The 21,515-nt window shown below is 39.5% G+C and overlaps 1 protein-coding gene across 9 annotated transcripts in view; it reads right to left on the bottom strand.

Annotated features, from left to right (window-relative positions):
• Nucleotides 1-21,515, bottom strand: part of kmr (kramer) — an 82,068-nt gene that overhangs the window by 29,229 nt on the left and 31,324 nt on the right. For 6 of the 9 annotated variants that reach the window (XM_065490996.1, XM_065490991.1, XM_065490994.1 and 3 more), the window contains one exon: nt 2,899-2,985. Coding sequence is in view for 7 of the 9 variants with exons in the window: in XM_065490991.1 (XP_065347063.1) it covers nt 2,899-2,985 (87 nt within the window). In the remaining 2 variants the exon portion in view is untranslated. Of the gene's footprint in view, nt 1-2,898; nt 2,986-3,326; nt 3,449-10,875; nt 10,954-14,072; nt 14,384-21,515 lie in introns of those variants that run through there. The other 3 variants (XM_065490988.1, XM_065490997.1, XM_065490993.1) reach the window with 3 other exon arrangements.

Here is a 21,515-nt window from a genome sequence, read left to right on the forward strand (position 1 = left end):
CCAGCCGGCGCTCGGACGAGTTCGCAAAAAGACTCGACCGCCTCCGCCCCGAAATTATCATTGCGGATCTCGGCGGTGGCGGGCGAGAGATGCCGGTCCACGACCTCACAGCCTCCCCTCGGATGCCGAATAGTACAATGCCGTTTGAAAAAAAAATATCTAAAGTTTCAATAACAATGGAAATTTGCGTTAATTTTTAAAATAGAAATCAACGAAATCAACGTATTTGATAATTAAAAATTAAAAATCTGTTTAAGTGAGAACCAGCGGGGTCCAGATGTGCGATAAAATTGGTACGCACTGCGCAGATCCAAAGATGGCGTCTGAATGTGGGAATCAAAAAGCTCTCTTTGGATTCCCGTACGAGTTTCACGATCCAAAAGACACAATTTATTGGTACAAGTAATGCAAATTATGTCACAATATTGACGGAAACTTGGCTCTTTTCGCGCATTTTCACGTGACAGTTTTTTCGCGCCATACTCCACCGGACGCCATATCTGCGCGTCGCACGAATCTGGCCCCCACTGGTCAGAACTTGTTGAAAAATAGAAATCAATATATTTTAAACATACATAATTAAAGTTTCAAACCTACATTGAACAGTTAAAGGAGCTAAAATAAAAAAAAGAAATTCTCTAGAAAGTTAAATAGCTAAGTAATGATCCAGGAATAATCAATAATTATTAAAAATCAGCAGAAAAGATCTCCGGCTGCATTTCTCTTTATAATCCTGGCATAAAACTGCCTCATCACTCGTCGCAGCTGCAGTCCATCGACGTTTTTATTCAGACAACTGGCAATTTATTCATAAAAGCAGGCGTTTAAACAAGAATAAACAATCCAGTTCGAGTCCAGACCTCCTGTACTTATGAATTTATGTTCATAGGCGTGATTAACTATGAAGACGTTAATTGGCACATTCATTACTAACTCTCGTCATTTCTCGGTGACACGGCCGCGTGCAGTACAGCTATATCCTTCGAATCAAATAAATGGCAGAAATTTATTGAGCCAGGTCAGTGACTCGTGTGCAACTTTCGCTGTGGGTGCACGCTTGCACGGCGCAGCAGCAGCAGCAGCAGCGGCTGCGGCGAATACATACTCTCAGCTTATCGTCTGGCGCATCTCGGCAGTAAAAGACGATTTAAAAGCCACGAGCGTCGTAAATTCAATTAAGCGCCACTCGAAGTGGGCGCGTTTGCGTTTTCCAGCCTCTTGTCATCGTCTTAGCCGCGCCGCGATTGAGCCTAATGGCATGTGGCAATTTCAGATGATATTTACGCAGACTTGAATCACTTTGGAAAGGAGCAAAGTGGATATTTAATTAAATATCAGGTTTAAATAAATTCGAATTATAGCCAGTAATGCTCAACATTTTTAAAATTTATGATAGGAGCATGATTCTGCACTTTTCTATCTCTTAAGTGCAATAATTGCTTCATTATAAAAATTATCAACTTGAACACGATATCAAAAATAGCCTTTTCTGTTTCCCACATAAAATTTATGATCCTCTCTGCGTCTGTCTGGAAGAAACAATAATTTACTTTTCTCCGAGCCAAACAAAGAAACATGCCGTCATGGGAGCAACGAGTGAATTTATCATCCCTCATCCCCCTTTCCCGACGCGGCGGCATTCCGTTCGCCGAGAGAAAGATCAGCCGCCATCTGTGCAGCAGAATGCAAAACTATAGCAGCGCTGCTTGCGGGTGGTAATTCGAGCCGTGCCGGTTGTGCAACGCGAAAATGATCCAGTAGGAGAACGGAATTCCAAATTAATTAACCCGTTGAGGCAAAAAAAGAAAAAAATGTCGCATTCCAACGGTAGAAGGAATTTTTCGGCGACCTTTTTTATGAGACAGCGGTTAAAATGTGTCTTTATCAAGAGAAATGCCAGATGACTTATGGACACCAGTGGCCCTTTCCCACAGTCACCTGAATTCTTCTTTTTAATTAGAGAATATTTAAAATCTATATTGAACGAAAAAACAAAAACAGAAATTTGTTAGATTTCCTATGGTAGCCATTAAAATCAAATTAGTTAAAAAGATAGTAATCTCAATCGGAATCTCGATCCCATCAAGATTGAATTAGTTCCTAAAGCAGTTCAAGGCTTACAAAAAAAAAAGAAGTTACAAAACTCCTCTCTGGAAGCAGCTCTTTTGGATTTAATTGCCACTCTTCAGAAAATGTCAGTCAAAGCCGTTTTTTTTCGTAAAATTCCTTCCAAAGATTTGACTGCAACCTGCTTTGCTTTGACCACCCCTCCAGAGAGTTTGCATTTGAGCTAACAACGAGAGTTCACCTGCCCGAGCGCATGCATGCGTTTTTAATCTCACTCCAAGAGGGAAGAAAAGGGCCGTATGTCAATAATAAATTCCTGCGCTCTCTGTTTGCTCAAAAAGCGTCGCGAGAGCCAATATTGGGTTTGTGCTCGTGCGGCCTTTGTTGGGATTGAATTTTCCGCAGGCAATCTGATATTATCTATTTTCTATACAGAGGGAATTTTGATTATATGTTTCCGAGACAAATAAAGAGTTTTTTGTAACCAAATATTACTGGCCAAAAATCTACTAATAACGTCGTGTTTTTCTATAAATTCCCTTTTCGTTTATAAATCAAAATAAAATTGGTCACAGAATCAATCATAAATTTACGGAACGAACCGTGAATCCAATTCCCCGCGGGAAACCGCGACTATGCGCGTTGTTTGCGTTTTGTGTTTGTTTTCAATCTAGTGCGCAATTACGTCGGCTATTTTCGCAGTGGCGAGGGCGCCTAACGGGATTGTAAATTAATCAACTGCTATATTGCATTTGTTTAGCAAAAACCAAAGTCATTGACAGGTGTGCACCGAGAGAAGATTGGACGTGAATAAAGAGGAGGATCACTCACCAAGTCTCACTGTCTGTTGGTGCCGCGAACGACTTTGGCCTCAGCGGAGTTGAGGTCGCCACACCGGCCGGCAGAAATTCTCGAGCGCTGAAACATAAAATAGATTTTCGGTCAACTATTGAACAAAAAAATTGGTTTGAAAGAATTGCAAAAATAATGTTTGTGAAATAAAACACGAGACAATTTTTGTAATTAATATCGAATTTAATAAAATAATTTCAATAATAAAACGTCAAATAATTTCTTTCCGTGCTATCTCTTGCGACACTTTATACGACTCATCAGTTAACAATGACATCACGATTCAGCAAAACCGTTTATCTCCTTTTCAGGCGTTTATACCAATAAGATCCAGGCGAGTCTTTGTGCTGAATTATAAAAGCGTCGCTTTCGTCCTATACTGCTGAAGGCTTTATATTTCAAAGTACCTTTGTTGTGGTGGATCCATGAATGCTGCAAATAATAAACTCTCCTTTTTCTCACACTTTCCTGCGAATTCCACGATTTTAAGTCAGAGCCTCGGCCGCACCACACCGACTGATGGCACTTTCGTTTTATCGCGGAAGCATGTGTCCCTTATCGGGCCGAATGTTTAAAGATAAGAGCATGACGGTGCTTTGCCTTTGCTTTTGCGAGGAAATGCAACAAGCTACCAGCGAACACCTGCTGTGACGGCATTTCCTTTCAATTTAGGGGAGCATAGCCCGATAGCCGGTTTCAATTAGAATATTACCATGCGTACATACACTATTTAGGACCAGATGATTTAATTTCGCATTAGGCATAAAAACCTGGTAATTTTGTGAAAATAATTCGCAAGAGGATACAAGGGCAACTTATTTGGGAAACAAAATTCTTTGGTGATGGTTCGCCGGTGATTGCTTTCTGATTATAATGAATCTAATCTATACTAGATTAAGTGTTTATGACTCAGTCGCGAAATTTCAGTCTGTTTGACCTGTTTTGAGTTGCAAATTAAAAGAGAAAAGACCAACGATATTGACAACCCCGCAACTTGAATCTCCGATAGAAAATTCCTCAAATAAAGGAAAAATTCCAACCTTTCTTTGGTGAGCTTTTTCAAAGACAAGAAAAAAACAAATTCCTGACAAATTTTGAAATTCAAGTTAGAAATTCCTTTCCTTCCTAAAATCCAAATAGTCTTTTGTCAGGGTTTTATCTGATGATAATATAATTGTTGTGTACCGATAAGTAACGACTTAAATTTTCGTGCGCTCCCTGGGGAGAGCGGAGGGAGAATCTCAGGTATAAATAAAGGTGTGGGTACGTGGAAGCCGTGACATATATGCGTCTTTCTCATTGTAGTAATTCGTCTTTTATTCATGTCTCGTGGTTTAGTAATTAAGATCAAGACCAAGACCGAGATCAGGATCAAGACTGTGAAATTACATGGATAATCAAAAATCACAAATACAATAAATAATCATAACAATAAAAACATCACATTCAAATACAAACAATTATGACACTTACCCCGTAGTTCGGGTCTAATAGGAAATCGTTTTTATGGAATTTTCCCGCACCAAATCTCATCCTAGCCGGAGAGAGAATATTGTGTTGCGACTGCTTTGGTGCGAGGCTTAAGGTGCAGTGGGGGAGAAGGTGCAGTAAGGGTGCACTGCTTGTCGCACACCTTTGTACTGCCACCTGGCGATACAGGTTAAATGCAAAACAGTTATTAGTGCAGTAGTGGCGTGAAGGCGCCACAAAGGCACCGCAAGAGCCTCCCTCTCTCGAGCGCACGAAATTCTCCTAAACACATTCGCTCTCTTGACGACACGCTAGCAAGAAGGTAATTTGTACCTTACATCCCTAACTGTGTATTATTTTAATTTAAGTTCCTATTTATCTAACTTTCACTTTTGGAATAATTTGAATATAAATATTTTAAATATAATTAAATGGCAGAAAACCTTCTACCCAAAAATTCCGTTCAAACAAAATTAATCGAATTTTTACTCAGGTCTTGGCACTGGTCGGCATTAAATTTCTACCTTGACGACGATGGATACTGGCAACAACTAGACTCGTCAGACATCGCTGGGATAGAAATTCCTGCCGGGACTCTAGTGCTGGCTGAAGTAGTAACAGAGAAGCGTGAGTTTTCAGACGCTTTTTACAAATCATTGCACGTGATGGCACTTCTGGGTTTCAACTCGATATTTGCTGAACTTCAATGGAAAAGTTTTGACCAGAAACAACTCCTTTGTCACGTGCGTAATGATGGACACGGGGAGATTTACTATCCCGTTTTAGGACTAAATTTTGTGAAGATTGTAAAATCTCCCTGGTCCATTAAATACTGTCTTGGTCAGGATAAAACATATTGGTCCCATCCACTGGACAAAAACCGCAAACAGTTCAGCCTCCCACAAGCATCAGGAATGTCTTACAAATTTGTGAACATGGTGGTTCAATCCAGATGTTAACTTGTCCGAGAACCCGGAGTATCGACTTCTTAGACAAACTAAGAAAAGAGAGAATTGCCTTCAATATCTATCCTAATGAGCCTTAATATAAGTGCAGTGATGAGGTCAATTTCAGTGAAACATAATGCGATCAATGTGGTGTTAAATTAAGAGTTTTCTTAGAAACAAATAATCAAAAGTGTAAAAATGTGGGTCGAGAATTTTAAATTGTTTTGTCTTAAATGAAATATCCGAAAGTCAAATTAAACAACTTAAATATAGAGAATTTTTATCTCCATGAGCTAAACTAAAAGTGAAAATAAATTTTAAAATACATATAAAAAATGTTCCTTGTAGAGAAGAAAAGTGATATTGAATATTACTTAACAATACGAGAGGAATAAAATCATGCTAATGTTTGTGTATAGCCCATTCACATGTAAATTAAGCCTCACTGCTTGTCTAGTTTAATAATATTTCAAGCCAAAATATTGTACTAAATTAGATTTTGTAAAGCTGGGAGATTTCTTGAAATATATTGCTTTGTGTTTTGTCTGTGGATGTTTAATTAATGTAAAACGTTTGTTTATTGCAAATGTACTTTATTTGCGTATATTCGGTACGAACATTTGCAAACATGTCAAAAACAAAAATAAATAAATCAAATATTAAATATATTCAAACATTTAAAATGTAGAAATTCATTCATGTTGTATATTACAATTTTGGGATTACATGAACGCACTAGACTTATCTGCAATAAAGCTAATGATGATGAACAGTAAAAATAATTTATTATAATGTTCAGGACTATTTTTTATACAATTTTTCTATGTGAATATTTCTAGTATCAGCTGAGTGAAAACAAGCCAACAATTCATCTGCATTGGTTGGGCTTAAAATGTTCAAAATAAAAACGTCCTATATATCAGAAAAAATCTCACTTTCTGTCCAAGCATACCATCCTTAATTTGGCCTAGTTTTGCAAACACAATTTGTGGAAGAAAGTGCTCGCTCCCAGCATTCAATTGAAATGAGCCGACGGAATTATGCAAAAACGGTGGCGCGCACGCGAACCAAATAATCTTCTTTTCGCTCATTCAATTACGAGCGGTGCAATGTGTGTGCTACTTCGGCGATGCACGCAGAGCTAAATGATAAATCACGAGTTGAGCCTGGAAAACAAGTGCACGCGTGCTTTGGCGATGGCACAGATTCAGAATCATTTCCACGTCGATAATTCGAGTATGAGAGAGACGCACGTCTCCAGATAAAAACGCTCGAGTGACCCTCGAAATCCTCCCTTGTGCTGGGCGTGTGGAAAGTGTCGCTGGCTGGCGAAAATCGATGTGCTGAATTGGCAATTTCTCACTTTAGACGAAAGTGTGCGATAATTCCTTCCATTTTTGGCAACGCCGAAATTCTGCACTCTCAAATTCCACGTTCAGCAAGTTTACAGAATCTAAGGGTTGAAAATTTACCTAAACATTTGTTAAAATTAATTGTGAATTGGTGTGCAATAAATTGGCAAACACGTAGCCATGTTAAATAATTAATTATTTTTTTTGTAAAAGCTTTCAATGTACAGGAAATAATGATTCCGAGGCTATTAGTTCGGGTGACGAAATAAATATATCGAGTTTTAGTAGCGTCGTTGAATTTATTTAACTAAAGTATTGAAATCTATCTTTAAATTTTCCATTTTACTCTTTTTCTCTACAAAAATTAACAATCTAAAAGGGTTATATGGAAAATTTAAAAATAAAAATTAATTAAATAATTTACACAATTAATTAGAACACATTAAATCAAACCAGAATTTCAAATTTACAATTACTTCTGCTTTGCTGTTTACAAATCAAGTATTTTGTGTTGGCCAATGCGAAATCTTTTTTAATATTAGTGCAGAAGGAAATGCTTAACATTTATCATGTCTACAATAAGGGGAAAGTTAATTGAAACAAAGTGATGATCATTTTCACAATAACATTGTTATACTGTAAATGAACTGTTTTTTAGATAACAATTATTTGGAATCTATAAAAATTAAGAAAAGGATATTTTTCTTGGAAGCCCTTTACGTAAATTTAGAAATTGATGTCCTCGATAAAATAAAAACCTATTCTGTACAAATTTCAAGCCTAATTACGTACTCTTTCTCTGTGTCCCGTTTGAGTAAATCGAGAATGAATGCACGGTGACAATGGGCCAAATACGTCTCTTTCTCGACTTTCGAATAAGGGAAAAAAGGCAGGCCGAAAAGAGCAGCAGCGCAGCACGCATGCACGCACGACATTGAATTTCAATCGAGCTAATTTCCTTGCACCATATTATTCCGTCTCGCGCGCGGAGAACGGCGCATCGTGGCGCGCTTTCATAAATTGGCCGTATATCACGCGAAATGAGCAATTCCCGCCGATAACATACCGCCGCAGCGAATATTATGATGCACCCGCAGTGATTTTCGGGGGGTGCGTGCGTGGAAAGGCGAGAGTGGAAAAAAAGTTGTTATTGCCACGCATCCTTCAGAGAGATAAACTCGGTGAAAAGTGTGTCGTCGTCATCGTCGTCGCCTTTGTTGGCTCAGGACTGGTTTTGGTCTCTTTTGGCGTTGCATAAGGCCGGCAACTTTTGCGTATGAGCACAAAAAGCGACTCAAGGCGATTTAAGCAGGCGAAATGAGTCGATCCGGGCTGCGCGGAGGAATGCGTAATGTCAACGGTAAGTTACTCTTTTTGCCCAAAGCGAAAGTGCAAATAATGCGGTGAATGAATCTCGAGGTTACGTGAAATTTCGCCAAAGAATAAAACTCTTCAAATTTAGACTCAAAAATCCGATAATTATAGTCACAATAATATTTACATTTTTAGAATCAGAACAAATTTAAAAAACACACTGCCGTTGCTTTTATCCATACTTTGAAATAACTGTGACATATTATATTGATAATTTATTTCATCGTTGGTCAAAATACGTTGGAGCTCACCACTTTTTGAGTACAAAAGCCCCGTTAAAACTCATTTCAAGCTTTGAAAAATGTTCAGGCAGAGGTCAAATTCGGCTTTTGAGAAGACTTTGAGGTGGCGTCAGCTGGCAACGCATCAGCACAATAAATTATGCACAATGAGAGAAGTTCTGCGAACCACGAATGTACAGTTGTTGGCGCTTTGTTTCTGCAAACGACGAGAGGCATATTGTGCCGATGCCAAAAGCCGGATTTTGCGGCAGTCGAGCCAGAGCACCGATTGATTGCGGACGACACTTTTGAAAAGGCTGAAGCTGTAGGTGCAGGCGCGTTTTTTATGCGTGTTTGCCCCGAGATCATAAATCCGCGCAGCGAGTGCCTTTTATATGCACGCGACCGCAAATAAAAACGGGCAAAGCCTGCGACCCGAGCCGCGCCGACGTTGGAAAATAATTGGTGGTGCGCTAGGATTTTTCTCCAGAAGCATATGATTTCTGAGGAGGGAGAAAAAAAACTCATTTGGGTTTCGTGAAATTACTTTCCACGTTTACGTTGCTTCTATTATGTGAAAATTTAATTTAAATTCGGACAAAGTTTATCTCTACAGCGTGCGATAATGAATTCAGGACCGAGGAACAGCTAAATTTCAGTTTTTTGCTGAATTTATCAACAATTTAAATGATTTTTTCGCTTCGATCTATCCAATGGTGTTTTGAATTTTCCCTAAATTGTGAAATAAATCGTGGTTTTACAGGATGGAGACAATGCTTGATTTAGCAATAGCCAATATCCTCAAAAAATTAAACATCCTGGGAAATTTTTACCCTTTTTCTCATTTTTAAAAAGATTTTTAAGTAAATTAACAAATTTTAAAACAGCTAGAAGGTTCCAGAACCTCAAATTCCATTTATTTATTGCTTTTTATCCAAATTTAAGTGTTAAACGCTTAATTTCTATAATGAAACCTTCACTAATTTTATGGGTAATTATTTTGTGGTCAATTTGAAGATAATTTGATACTGTCCCATCTCCGATTTCATCACCACGAGAGCAACAAGTAAGTCTTACGTCTATCCGGTGGACGGCCGAGGCTTTTGCAGGCAATTAGCGGGATCGTGGGCGCATTAAATTTTCAATTGGGTGAGCTGGCTGGCGGCGAGATCGATTTTTATCCTAGCAGCAGCTACACACTGCTCTCTGGAGCAGCCAAGAAGTACAAGTGGGCACTTGAACTCGGCGGTGCGGTCGTTCTCGACTTTCGCACACACACATATGTGTGTTTGTGTATTTATTATTCACGGCAGGCAGCCCTTTAAATCAAACGCGCAAAAAACTCACGCGAGCCGGCAAGGGAGCAGCGTGAAGAGGGTGCGAGTAAATTATAATTAAAAGCGGCCAGAGAGCATGCACGTGTTGGTTGCGGTCCGGCTATACATTCGCTGCGTATATGTATATAGAGCTCTGTGGTGCGCGCGTGTTTCAGAGGCAAAACTTTTGGAGGGCTAATCTCCACTCTAAGAAGGCCTGAGATTGTTTGCCAGACAATTCATCAGGGTCCTCAGCAAGTAAAACGAAAGAATTAATAGCATCCTTGCTCACTATACCAGTTGAATTGGCAACTTCAATCGATTGCCGAGTTCTTTTCTGGCGTGTTGGAATTTTGTTTGAAAAAGTCTGCGAATTTTCAAGCAGAGCTTTACAGGAATATTTTGCATGGTTGGTAATAGCGAGTAGTTCATTGAGTTTATTGTTTGTGAAATTTTGCAACAGTTTATTTATCTCTACAATGTGCAATAGTAAAATTACGACCGAGGAACAGTTAAAGTGGAATGCTACAGGACAACTATTGAAAATTATTTGAATTGTTGGGTGCCATAAACAATTTGTTCAACAATTTGCAATAGTATAAAAGGACCTTCCTACAGTAAAATTTCAAATTTTGCCAATTTTCTCCAACATTTATTGTGCTTGAACATATTTTCTTGGCATATTCCGATTCCTCTCGTCGAGATCTGTCCAACGGTGTATGCCACTTATTGGGGAAACTCTTGGTTTTGAAATTAAATCGGATTTCAAGCAAGGAGACAGCCATTACCATTTGAAAAGCACGCTAACGTTCCAGCCAATTTTCCCAAAAAAATACAGTGCTTCTTAGGTCAATTTAGGCTTTAACTGAATCCTAAGGGACGAGTTTATGCATTGGCAACAAACATTTTCCAGGCTTTTCCTCTTTAAATTTCAGATTTGGCCAAATTTCTTAAAAAATTAAACGTTTTGTCAGTAAATTTTCACTTGATTTTACGAAGTATGCGGTAAATATCGCTTTTAATGAAATAAATCGCGAGTCTACAATAAAGAGACCATCGCTTAAAAAGAATACACAATTTTAAACAAATTTGTTCAAAAATCTTAACGGCAACCTTTTTTACAGAGTTTCTGTAAACCTTTATTTTCAACGATCGACTATTTTTCCTGGGCTTCCAGTTGTCACTTGAAGATCAAATGAGCGCAATATATCTGTCGCGAAAAACCTTTTTCCAAAAACTGACATTTCATGTGGAATTTTCAGTCCTTTTTAAATACCTCTTTGATGAAAGGTTGGAAACCTTTTACAACTAATCCTAGCAAATTGTAGACGAAACCTTAGAGTCCATCACTCACCTAAAACAAAGAAAGAGTGTCATTAGCAACGGTTTTTGAAAAATAATTATAATTCTATAGTATACAGCGTGGAAAGGTTCAGGCATTTCTAATCACCTGGAACTTAGTGAACAGAATTTGAAGTTGCAATTGCTAGCAAATTGCATCCTTGTATGTAAAGATCAAAGTCTTTGTAAGTGAAGAGGCACAAACACTCCTTCTCAACCTGCTTCTCCAGGAATTGATTACGAAATCCTGGTTGAGGTCTATTCTATTCACGACTTTCATTCATTGCAACTCGCGACCGATGCACGAGTGGAATAATCCAAGCATCAAGAATTGTTTTAATTAAGTGTGCGTTTCATTATTATTATGCGAAAAAGTGCTGTTGGCTCATCCGCTATTTTAATACTGCGGAAAGTTTTTTTCGCTAACGTATGTGAGCGTAATTGCCGCGTGCGCGTACATTTAATGTGCACTCGCGTAAAATTTGCAGCCGCTCTGAAACTCGTAAAAAGGATTTGCGCAGCACAAATTAGTTCCGCTTTTGTGTACGCAATAATTACATGCCTGCAAATTTGCGAACGTGCAGATTTTCAGAACCTTTGCAGTTGTTATTGAAGCTGGTTTTTCAATGACAAGGACATTGTCTTTTAAAGCGTAACAAATTTCAACGAGTTGGAATCAACTATGTAATAAAAAGGGGCACTGGACAATAGCAAATCAATTTGAAGCATAGAGTAACAATGATCAGGATGCTTCAAATTTGTCCCTGCGTTTTGAAATTTCCGTTTGATAGATGTGCCGTACTTTATTTAAATTGATAGTTCATCAGCAGGCAACAAGAATGTTGCGTAATCTTCACCAGCACCAACAGTAATTTCATTTCATTCTTTAATTTTCATATAAGGATGAAAGTCGAAATATCCGCACAAGTTGACTTATGGAGAGCGTCATTCTTACATGGAAATACACTAAATAAAAATACTGTTCGTCCCATGTTATTTGAACACCTGATTATATAGCACACTAAGCATTACATGATTTTTTTTGCATTTAAATTTTGAATTTAGTTAAATAATTTGCCGCATTTTTCTCACATTCGTATTCATGTCAAATTTCTGACGGAAGCTGCGGGCTGACTGCAGCACAATCAAAGTAAAAGCGGTGACATAAATCCGGAATTGGCGGCGATGATAGAAAAACATCCTCTGGCTAAAAAGAGCGAGCAGATGCCGAAATCTAAATCTGTCGAACGGCAAATATTGGAGGTGGAAGTCCTATATGCTAGCTTCCTTTTTTTGTATTTCTGTGTCGAGGCATCAGCATTTTTTGTCTGTCCCCCTCTTCCATCAATTGTTGCGCCCAGGGAAATAAGCAGAATAAAATGTGTCCTGTATCCAATTTCTCCCGAAACCAGCGGAGGATTTCGAATATTACACTAGTGGCCGATTCTCGGTGTCAAATTTGCGGCTGGAGCGACCGCAAATTGAATCGCAACAGGATTCGCTGCCGGCAGTCGATTCCGCGCAATTGTCGAAACAGAAAACGAGAGGGAAATTCGACAGTTAGCGCATAATCACTTAACCGTAAACGACGCTCGTTCACTCGCTCGCTCGCCGGCTAAGAGATAAAAAGCGCGAAAATGTGTCAGGTTTCTGCGAGAGGAATTCTTTTGGCGCAGGGAAACGAGACAAAGGCTGCAATTTCACAGCTCTCGGCTGGCGCTCAGCAAAAGAAATTGAATTCGAGCGGAAAAGCAAGCAAACAAACAAACAAACAAACGCGCCGGCTCTTGGGATGAAGCGAGAAAGAGAGAGAGAGAAAATGAGAGGTAGTGTTATAATGACCCGAAAATAAAGTAGAACCACCGGCAATTATAAAGGCTTCTTCCGAGTCCAAATAATTGCGCCTAATGACAGCGCGGGGAAGTGCGTCAGGAGAGATCAAGCGCTGAACCAAACCGCCGCGAGAACACAATCGAAGACCGTCCCGCACTTCCCTCTTTTGAGTTCGGGCAATTAGAAATGGAGTTTCTGGGAAAAAGGCGAGATTTAATCAAAAAGTGTAGCTGTCGTTGCGTCGCGAGCTAGCTTTTTGACAATTTAATTGAATGATATGCCACTCCAGCGCCAGGTAGGCTGCCGACGCGCGGTATTATTAATGGCGGAAAGTAAACAAACAAAATATAGTGACAACCAAGCCCTTTTAAAGCTTTGTTTTCGAAATTATCAGGCTTTGGTAGACAGGTGCTAAAATTACTAAAAACAATTTTAGTTAATTCCAAACAAGGTCACTATTAAAAATTATGATATGCTTTTTTGTCTGTTTTCCTCGTTTGGTTTTCAAAATATCATATTTTTGATAATCTATTTCAGTTGAACTTCCTAAAAATTCCTCATAAACTCCTTTTTATAAATTCTCATGTAAATTAAAATATAAAATACGTTTTAAACGATCAATGATAATTTTAAGTGTTTTTTTTTCGTGATAAATAGGTTCATCTTTAAAATTCCTAATAATTTAGGAGTGGAAGTCGTTTGGTTTGGCTGCACTTTTAGTATGAACAAAGAAATTCCCACGCGTTATTCCCTTCTGCTTCCAGATGTGCAACAAGACCAGCCAGACTCGAGAGTTTAAATCTGCATAATTTTGCCCTTGGGAAATCCCACACAGTTAAAGTAAGATGTAGACTTCAATTGCGGACTGAGTGAGTGCATCTCTGGCACGATTTTTTATTAGTTTTACGTACTCTGAATCATTCATTTCTATGAAAGTAAAGTTTATACTCAGGATTAGATGCTAATTTTAATTTAATTTAATAAAATTCCCTATTTGTGTATTTTTTGCTCTCTATTTTCTCACACCCAAACAAAATATTTGGTGCGAAAAGGATGAAATTAAATTGGAAAATTGCCAAAATTTGATTCGTTTTTCGTGAAACCCTATTCGCACCTAATTTAGGTACGGATAAAACCATTAATTTAATTATTTTTGTTCCTCATTTTTCTCTACTCGCAGTTGACAGCCTAATTTTTGCGAAAGATCGCCAGCTGTCCAAACAAAACCGACAGCGCTGTTTGCACAGCACTCTTGACAGTTCCAATTACTAGTATAAAAGCCAGCGACAGGGCGCCTACCTGAGTTGGCGGGGCAGCACCTGAGTGCCCATAAGCACGTGGCTGCGGCCGCGGGCCGACTGCGAGAAGCCGGCCCACGAGGCCCGGTCGGCGAGGCTGCGTTTGACCCGGCCCGGCGGTCGCACGGTGACCGGAGGCGGTGGGGGCGGCGCCGCTCCTGCCGGGGCCGGCTGTTCCCAGATGCAGCACAGGGACACGGACAGGTGCGGCGCCGCATCGTTGTTGTTGTTGTTGTTGACGGCGTCCTGGAGGCGGCACTCGAGCACCATTCCGTCGGCTGACCGACGCGCGCACTGACTGCGTCCTCCGTCGCTCGCAGTGAGAAAGCAGAAGAGAGAAAGAGAGAGAGAGAGAGAAGGTGGGAGGGGGCACCCTCACGCAGCCGCTCGATGCCGCCGCTTGGGGCCCGTTGGAAGGCCCTCGCCAGGGTGGCCAAATACTCTGGACCGCTCTCTTTGTCTCTTTTCCGACATATTTTCTTTCTTTCTTTCTTTTTTGTTGTCGTTTCTCAAAGTAGTGTTAAGAACACATGCTCACGTTCCTCCTCTTTCAGAGTTGGGATGAAAAATGAATGAATGGTTTTGAGGCTACGTTCATGCTAGAATGCCGACTTTTATATTTTCCTGCGGCGTTTTTATTCCCGCAATGAGTCACACGTCACACGCTTAATGGATATTACTTTTAAAAAGCATTCCCAACAAAGTGCATTCTTTCATGATTTTACGCTGCGATTATTTTAGAATTAGACGCCTGAACAGTTTCGATAGAGTAGATTTTTCTGTTCAGATACTTCATATTATGTAAGAATAGTAATTCTTTTCCAGGCTCATTTTTCAAACTATCGTACTAATTTGTGTAACCTCCTCTTTCTCGAGATATGCACGCGATCGACTTTTTCCTCGGTATCTGCATTGCTTCAGAAATTTGGTATTGAGGCAACTGGCCACCCTATGCCCTCGTCGCAAAGTCCCTCGGGCCCTCTTCAAGAGCGTCTGACCCGCTTTCTTCTCATCGATTGGAAAAGCTTGCATTTTTTTACCAAATTTTTTATATTCGCTGACGAAACCAATAACGTCATGAAGCTGTCAAAAGTTCGAAATCCTGCTCGCCTGCATTTTTCACAAAATTCAAGAAACGACGCATTTAGGAATGCTTCGCAGTTCTGCAGTTCGCGATAAGATGTTAGGTTTATCTCCTCCCATGTCTTGTTAGCTGATAACTTTTATAGGATAACATACAACAAACAAAATCTAATATTGCTTGAGTGTTAGAAAAGAGGAATTCTGGGTCATAAAATCGGGACCAACGATCCTCAAGCAGATCCATTCATCACTGACTCAAGTTTATTGGAAACCTCCACAGCGGGGAAAATAAATATTTAAGACCCCTCTTTTGAACAACCCCAAGGAAAGAGCCGCCGGGCCTGTGAAAAAGCGACCGAAACAACAGGAAAAGTCAAGCGACCTTCACCAAATCACGTGTGCCGAGAGGCAAAGACATGCATTAGTCAGAGTGACTTTGACGCTTTGTTAGCGTAGGTCGCGGCAACGCGCATCGATCTCGCAGCTCACAGCCTCCCCCGCCGCCGCCGCCGCTGTACCAGCTCGCCCGGAAGTTCATAATTTAAAGCTGCCCTAATGTGCACGTGCGGTATGTTTTTGCTGTCAATTATTAATAATTGATGGACAGACGTGTTATTTATTTTGGAGTGGCGAAAACCCATATTTTTAAAGGATGCAGATTTATTTTGTTTATTTAGAACCCTTTGCTCTGACCACCCCATTTAGGTTATACATATGAACACCGCCAAGCGGATAAAATGGGGTCTGAGTGGCCACAGAGGAGCTTCTACCCAATCGTGGCCATCTTTTCGCCTCTCCGTACCGAGGTATTTTATTGAAATTGCAGACATTTGTTCCCAAAGCTACTAGAAAGGTGCGAAAACCAGCAAGTGGCGATCTATTTAAATATTTCAAGTCACTTTTTGCTATCTCTGACATTGCCTTGACACTCTTTAAGAGTAGCAAACGGGCTTGTTAAACAGTGAATGAATAAATTGCATCCATCAGCGTGAGTTAAGTCTTAATTTACGACACAAACAATTGAAAATTCGAGTGACAAACTATGTATATTGTCCGCAGAACAAGATTTAAATGATAATCTGGAGACTTCAAGGTGATATAAATATGTTAATTCATTGCTGGAGGAAATAATTCTATCTGTGCGAATTGAAAGGTTGAAATAAAAAGCCCTTTCACTTGATAGCAAAGAAAATAGCTCAAATATTTCCAGCTTCTAATTAATATTCTTATTCGAAAGGTTAAATTTAAAGTAATTCAATCTTGAGAAATTTATTTGGATAATAAAAACTTACCTTTGTATCATGCAAAAAAATGATAGCCTTGTCTTAAATTATTTTCTTTGCTTTTCTTATTTCTCCTCCATTGCTAACTTTATTTTTTTAAGAGTTTATATTCTAAACAAAACAAAATATTTCATACACCTTGGGACAGAAAATGGCAACGCTGGGCATAAGGCTAGCATTGTACGGTGTTTCAAGGTCGACCTAAAAAACGGTGCCGTAATCCACCCCCTCGTAATTCAAAATTGATTACTGCAACAAAGCAATCGATATTTTTATAATAAATGCGAGAGCAACATAGCACGGTATTTGACTGAATTCGGGGTTGAAACTCGCCATTTATTTTGCCTGCGATTTTAAACTGGCTGAACCAAAAAAAAATAATAATAAATTCACACAATCGAATCTAACATATTAGGACAAGTTGTAAGCTATCGTTGCAATCTGTGAAAATTGTATAATGTTTTTCTCCCAAAAATATATTTAAATCTCTCAGTTTAAAGATAATCTGCAAATTTAAGACTCGAATTTTGCGTCAGAATCAAAAGAATTACTGTGACTCACAGTCGACGTTTTTCTCCGAAGCAACTTTACATTTTGAACGCGTTATTGCGAAATCCGTCCAGGTCGCGGACATTTGCACGAGAGAGTGACACTCACTCGCCGAGGCCATCAACATATGAAATGCAACACTCTGGAGATTGGGTGGAGCGCGACTCGTGGCTCTGGCCAAATGTAATTGAAAAGTCGAAGTTTGCAGCGCTGTAAAGTGGCGACGCATAAAGCCAGCCTGTCGTTTTTACGAACGCGGCGCGCGGTTTACGCGGAATTCGCACCTTGGGAGCGGTCAAAGGCGACTGTAAAACGCGAGTTTACGGCTGCATCGGAAACGCGAGCAAACGCCTCTCGCGGACGGTTCGCGCTCCTCGCGCGCCTGCCACGGTAGGCAGCGCTGCGCGACACCCGTGCGTGCCGCCAGCCGCGATTAAAGGGGCACTCAGCAAAACCACGCCGTTACTTTGAATAACTGATTCGTTGGGAATAAAAAAAGGCCGAAACACGATTCACCTCGTTGCGTAAATTTACGTGCGCAATATTAAATTTATTTTAAAAAGAGGAATGATACCGCAAAAGCCTGGAAAATGCTTGTTGCCAATGCATAAACTTGTCCTTTAGGATTCAGTTAAAACCTAAATTGACCTAAGAAGCACTGTAATTTTTTGAGAAAATTGACTGGAAAGTTAGCGTGCTTTTCAAATGGTAATGGCTGTCTCCTTACTTGAAATCCGATTTAATTTCAAAACCAAGAGTTTCCCCAATAAGTGGAATACACCGTTGGACAGATCTCGACAAGAGGAATCGGAATATGCCAAAAAAATATGTTCAAGCTCAGTAAATTTTGAAGAAAATTGGCAAAACTTGAATTTTTACTGTAGGAAGGGCCGTTTTTATTATTACAAATTGTTGAACAAATTGTTTATGGCATCCAACAATTCAAATAGTTTTCAATTGTTGCCCTGTATCATTCCACTTTAATTCTATTCCAAAGGTAAAAAAATGAAAATGCTGAAAATATTAATTTTTTTCCTTTAATTGGAAATGTGAAGGCCAAATCGATTTGAACGTTTTGTGCTCCAAAAATATAATCGTGAACCTCAATTAATTAAAAAAATAGTTGTTTTTATGATACATATTCCGATTTTTTCTCTCGGAAAATTCTGCACAAGCACACCAAATTTTTAGGTGCAGTTCCGCTGCACTACCGGTTTGAAGTTTGAATTCTGGCTCTTAGACCTGAGAAGCTTTATCCTAAAAATAAAAATTCACCAAATATCGATGAATTTGATTTATTATTTGTGTTTAACTTAGTTTGGCACACTAGCAGGACGTAAATGGAGCCTTTTGAGGTCATTTAGAACCTTCAGGACTGCACTAACTTGACCCTGTGGCTCAAAATATTGAAATCTATAAAATAAAATAAAATGTAGATGTCGTTTGTTAGTTTTTCAAACATTTTTATTTTTTTAAAATCTCATTTTCTTAGAATCTCTCATGATAAAAAAATTGAATGCATTATCTGCGTTGCTTGGAACAAAATATTAAAATATGAATCGTGCCTCTGGAATTCCTGCACGCCGCCGCTGGTTAGCCGTGATTTGCAAGATAATTCAGGCAGCCGTTTTTCCCGGATCCGCCAATAAATCATGGAGCGCGGCGATGTGTGCGGCTGGCGATTGGAGTCATCATCAAACGGCCGTAAAGGCGTGGGGGCAGCCGCGATGTGTGCGCCCGCCGGTTTCCAGCCTTTCCTCTCGAACTCACTCTCGGAGTCAGTTGGTCCCGACTGACACGGACGGGCAGGTGCCTCACCGACGCTTATTTTTTTACCAAACACCGCCGGCAAGGCCACATTCCTGCCGACACACACACTCAGATGAGAGGAAGACGCCGCAACGCGATTGCCAAAATTTAGACCGAGAGGAAGTCTTACTTTTCCACTTATTTATAAAATTGTTATTCCTGTGTTAACAAAGAATTTTATGAAATTGGCGAATCCAATTCATTTTTTTACTAACTTTGGTTTAAAAATTTTTAAAAACTGTTGAGAGTAATTGAGTTATAATTTTAGTTTGTTTAGTTTAATACAGGGCTAAGATTTTCCATTTTAAATCAAATCCTTTTTTATAAATTTAAAGCTTCTGTAAATGTATCGAAATTGCTTTGAAAAAATTTATTTTCAACGAAGGTATATTTTTTTAATGATTAATGATCTATATTACCTAATATTTTTGAATTTTAATAATCCATTTTATGAATTTGTAGCTATAGCCAAAAGTAACTCACTCACGGAGCAATTATTTTCCAATTCCGAGGTGGCTATTTAGCATTCCTGAGATGAATTTTGAGCAAAAAAAAAAAAAAAAACCGAGCTGAGTTTCAAACACATGATTGATGATGCTTTTAGTAATTTTCCTTGTCGAGGCGGTTGGGCGAAGCGGATCAGCAGGTCGTTATTTTTTCACCGACCAAATTTATTATTATTTCTCTCTCTCTCTCTCTCTCTCTCTCTCTCTCTCTCTCTCTCTCTCTCTCTCTCTCTCCTCGGCACCGCAAGAGCAGGATTAGATAACGACAATTTAAATTGCGCCTTTTTGCCGGGCTCAAAAATCTCACGGCTGATTTATCTGTCGGAAATCGGCCGAAAAAGTTTTATTCCTGCTTGCACCGCGCGTCTATCGTGTAATGATATTTTTATTGCCGCCGCAACTCGCGGAGCGGAACCATATTTTATGTTCTGGCCGCAGCTGAGCTGAATGATGAGCGCAAAAAGCAGAGTTGGCTCGGCTGGCAGGCAAAATCGTCTGATAGCCCCGAGAGGAATGGAGATTTTCCGCCAGTGCCGCGAAGCAGAAATCCTCGGAGATTCATATCTAGGTAAAGACCAAAGACACTCAACTGCTGGGGGAAATGCGGTTATTTACTTTCATTGCTATTTCGCTTCAGAAAAATATCGAGGAGCTTACGATGCATGAAATTAGAAGAAAATGACCAATAAATAGTTGTGAGCTTTCCAGGCTCTCACGGGGATTTCCATTCAAAAAGGGGTTAAATTATCCCATATGTCAAATTTTCAATACTATTTATAAAAGAACAAAAAATCACGTCGATTTAAAATATTCACTTTTTGACTCGGGGGTTGAAATTATGGCCAATAGGGGTTGAGGGGTGAGTAGTGAGCACCCCAAAAACCAGTCAGCTCGCCAGGGGAAGTCAAGCCAAGTCGAACGGTGTTCAGTTTTGGCATTTCTGACGGTTAGAATCCGAGATTTGGCGTTCACAAAATTTGCAAAAATGAAAAAATACGTGTTTTTGGAATTCATAATATAATTTCTTAATAACGAAGCCAAATACCTCCTTGAAATTTTTAAACAAATTCTCAGGTACCCTGAAATCACTTTTGAGGGGCATTCCGGAATTTTAAAGTTTTTCAAAATCATGAAAACCCCCCAAAAAATAAAATAATCCTATGGTGACTTTTAACATCAAATTCGGCGCTCATTCGATCGGGCTTGATGAAAGAAGATCAACGCATACCTTAACTTTTAAATTGCATTGCTTCAGTCTCAAATTTTGCCAAAATTTTCCTGTAAAACCAGCAAAAATGAAAATTTGGTTTGTTAATTTCTCTGTAAGTTAAGCCTGATTGATGAAATTTTGTCAGGTTATCTCGACACCGCCAAAACCGTGATATCACTTTCCTTTGCCGTCTGCCACAGTTGATTCGCGAGATATTTACGACGCGAGCCGAAAAGCAAACACAGCCGGCAATTAGCACATGAGCGAGTATTGATCCAAGTCGGCGAAAGTGCGCCAGACGGTTCGGCAGGTGCGTCGTGATTCAAAATATCCGCATAAATGGAGCATCACACGCATGAATCTTCCGGTCGGCCTTTTCTAGCAGGAATTTTCCGCTCGTCGACCATAAAAGCACATAAAGCGGCCCTCTCGAAAATGATTGAGTCGTAAATCGGACGATTTTGCCCTCGGAGCGCTTTTCCGGCCATCGAGAATATAATGTAGCGCGAGTGTGGGAATCGCCGTCGATCTTGATGTTGTGTGTGTATAAAGGATAACGAGGCGGTAATTATTATACTCTTGCAGTCAGCACACACGCCTCGTGAAACACGACACTAATGAATAGATTTGCATTTTTAATGGCCTGCCGAACCGAGTGCAATATAATTATTATGAATGGAGCGATTGCCGAGGAGGAGTGTTTGCTTGCTGTTTAATCCATATCTAAATGAGATTGTATATGTTTATACGAGTTAATATCTCTATACAACACAACAAGGTTTTATTTATTTATGAAAAAGACATAAAAATGTTTGTCATTTACATGGAAAGGGGCGTTGTGAAAATTTTTATTCACCAAATCCTGGAAAAGGTGATTGCTATGTTGTCGACCTTCAGCCTCTTGAACCTGAGGAGCAATTTTCAGACATAGAAAATAGCTAGAAACGATTTTATCGACATCGACACCTCATGCCGTACAGTTTTATGAACTTTTCGAAGGCCAC

The sequence above is a fragment of the Cloeon dipterum genome, chromosome 4 (genome assembly GCF_949628265.1).
Source record: "Cloeon dipterum chromosome 4, ieCloDipt1.1, whole genome shotgun sequence".
Lineage (NCBI taxonomy): Eukaryota > Metazoa > Arthropoda > Insecta > Ephemeroptera > Baetidae > Cloeon > Cloeon dipterum.